The 3,393-nt window shown below is 37.4% G+C and overlaps 1 protein-coding gene across 1 annotated transcript; it reads right to left on the reverse strand.

The window, feature by feature from the left end:
• Positions 1-2,527: 2,527 nt before the first annotated feature.
• Positions 2,528-3,070, reverse strand: LOC145819005 (uncharacterized). Its single transcript, XM_082912981.1, has one exon. It carries the CDS (start codon positions 3,068-3,070, stop codon positions 2,528-2,530), a length of 543 nt encoding a protein of 180 aa, XP_082769107.1.
• Positions 3,071-3,393: the final 323 nt, after the last annotated feature.

A 3,393-nucleotide genomic window follows, 5' to 3' on the forward strand; every position in this document is an offset into this window, starting at 1 on the left:
AAGGGCTATTCGGTGATGATCAATAACATGGAATGGATCTCAGAGATAGGCGCTCAACATTGACACATGAAACACATTGTGCATTTGTTCCATTCCCAGTGGTAGAGCAACTCAGTACGCAACTAGACCAAGCCTTTCTAGAATCTGAAACGGCCCAATATATTGAGGTGATAATTTGCCTTTCTTGCCAAACCTCAATTGACCCTTCATCAGGATTACCCTTATGAACACATGGTCACCTATTTCATACTCAATATCCCTCAATAGCCCTTTTTTTATGATCTGCATAAATCTTTTGTCGGCTTTTTGCTATTTGAGCCTTTGCTAAATGACTTTAATCTTTTCATTGGTTGTTTGCACAATTTCAAGTCCAAGCAAGACCCTATCCCCAACGTCAGTCCAACATATCGGAGATCTACATTTCTTGTCGTACAAGGCTTCATATGGAGCCATGCCAATGTTTGAGTGGAAACTATTATTGTATGTAAATTTCGCCAGTGACAAATAAGTTTCCCAACTCCCTTGAAAGTCTAGAGCACACATTCGAAGCATATCCTCTAAAGTCTGAATAGTTCTTTCTAATTGCTCATCAGTTTGTGGATGGAATGCGATACTAAACCTCAATTACATTCCTATTGCTCTTTGAAGGCTTTTCTAGAATCTAGACACAAATTTTGGATCTCTATCCAAAACAATAGATACCGGTACTCCATGTAATCGAACAATTTCATCAATGTAAATTGTAGCCAATCTATAAGTATCATAACTAGTTCTTATAGGCAGAAAAGGTGCAAATTTAGTCAACCTATCCACAATAACCCAGATAGAGTTCATACCTCGAGGTGTCCAAGGCAGACCAATGATGAAGTCCATAGTTATGTGCTCCTATTTCTATTCCGGAATAGGGAGAGGTTGAAGGAATCCAACTGACTTTTGATGTTCATCTTTGACTTGCTGACATTGAAGACACTTAGACACATATTCTGCAATTTCCTTCTTCATGCTAGGCCACCAATAACTTTGCTTCAAATCCTAATACATTTTGTTGTTGCCCAGATGCATTGCAAATTTGGACGTGTGAGGTTCTTCCAAAATTCTCTTCTTCAAATCAGGAATGTTTGGGACACACAATATTCCTTGAAAGCTCAACACTTCATTTTCAATATTGAACCCCGGTTTCGGATTCGATTTGAACTCATCAAACACTCTCATAAGGAACTCATCCTCCTTTTGCCTTTGTTTTATCTCGTCAATGATTGCCGGTTAAGCTGAAATAACGATTATTAACCCACCCTAATCATGTAACTTCACTTTGATTTTGGTTTTTTCTAAGTCTTTCCATATCTCTTTCTGTTTAGTCAGTAAACATGCCAAGTTCCCCATAGACTTTCTACTCAAAGCATCAGCTACGGTGTTGGCTTTACCCAGATGATATTGAATCTGAAAATCATAATCTTTAATCAACTCGAGCCATCTTCTTTGTCGCATATTTAGCTCCTTTTGAGTGAAAAGTATTTTAGACTCTTGTGATTAGTATACACTTTGCCCCATACAAATAGTGGCGCTAAATTTTCAAAGCAAACACAACTGCAGTGAATTCTAAATCGTGAGTCGGATAGTTCTTTTCATGAGGTTTTAGTTGCCAAGACGCATAGACTATTACTTTACCATTTTGCATCAAAACACAACCCATCCCCTTGTAAGAAGCATCACTATAAATCACAAAAATTTCTATACCTGAGGGCAATGTCAAAATTGGTGCTGTGGTTAGTCTTGTTTCAGTTTTTGAAACGCAGATTCCCTTTCAGGCCATTCAAACGGTTGTCCTTTTCGTGTAAGTTGGGTAAGTGGTATAGCTATTTTTGAAAAATCTTTTGCAAATCTCTTGTAATACTCAGCTAGTCCCATGAAGTTTTGGGCTTCCGTTACATTTACTGGTGTTAACCAATTCATAATCACCTCAATCTTTTGTGGGTCCACTGAAATTCCATTTCTATTAATCACATTCCTTAGAAACACAACCTCATCCAACCAAAATTCACATTTCTTCAATTTAGCATATAATTTCTTCTCCCTAAGTGTTTGCAACTTGTCTAGTTCCCAAACAAATTAAGATATCATCAACAAAAACAACCACAAATTCATCAAGGTAGGATTTAAAAATTCAGTTCATAAGGTCCATAAATGCTGTAGGTACGTTAGTCACTCCAAATGGCATAACTAGAAATTCATAATGTCCATACCTTGTTTGAAATGCAATTTTCTCGACATCTTCGGCTTTCACTTTTAGTTGATGGTACTCGGACCTCAAATTGATCTTTGAAAACACTTGTGAACCCTACAACTGATCAAACAAGTCATCAATATGAGAGAGAAGGTATTTGTTCTTGATTGTTACCTTATTCAATTCTTGGTAGTCAATGCATAATTGTAAGGTTCCTTCTTTCTTCTTCATAAATAGAACTAAGGCACCCCAAGGCAAAGTACTCGGTCGGATAAAACCCTTATCAAGTAATTCCTACAACTATTATTTCAATTCTTTCATTTTGGCAGTTGACATTCTATATGGAGTCTTTGAAATAGGTTGAGTATCCGGTATAACTTCAATAGTAAATTCAATCTCCTTGTCGACTAATTCCCATGGCAGTTCCTCTAGAAACACATCTAGAAATTCTCTAGCAATAGGAATATCATCTAACACAACATTTACAGACTGATCAGTCAAAACATTACACAAATAACCCTGACATCCCTTATTAAGTAGTTTGCATACTTTCATTGCCGAAATCAAGTAAGGCGGAGGTACTACACCATTACCCACAAATATAAATTCATCATGTCCCAGAGGTCTAAACAAAACCCGATTCATTACACAGTCAATGGTAGCACAATATTTAGACAACCAGTTCATTCCCCAGATCACATCAAAATGGGTACTATCAAGAGGCAACAAATGTATAAGTAACATAGCATTCCCAACATGTATTTCCCAAGCACAGTATACAGATGAACACGGAATAGATTTCCCAGATGGAATAGATACACACAATAGATATGGCAATGATTCCATGTGTTTATGCAGTCTAGATGCAAATGTCGCAGATACAAAGGAATGTGTTGAACCCAAATCAATTAGCACATAAGTATCTTGGTTGCAAATAAAAAGGGTACCTGAGACAATGGCTTCAGTATTTTTTGTATCACCTGGGATGAATGCAAAAACTCTCCCTTGCCTTAGTGTGTCTCTCGTAGCAATAGGCCTTGTTGAGTTCCCTAGCATTGGAATAAATCCAGTCAAACTAGTAGCTGGCCTTCCACTTCTTTGTTCCTTTTAGGGACAATCCCTGACTATGTGCCTTGTTTTGCTGCATTGAAAACACGCCCCAGAAGTAT

Source organism: Camellia sinensis, chromosome 2 (assembly GCF_055761805.1).
Source record: "Camellia sinensis isolate YWXY chromosome 2, ASM5576180v1, whole genome shotgun sequence".
NCBI lineage: Eukaryota > Viridiplantae > Streptophyta > Magnoliopsida > Ericales > Theaceae > Camellia > Camellia sinensis.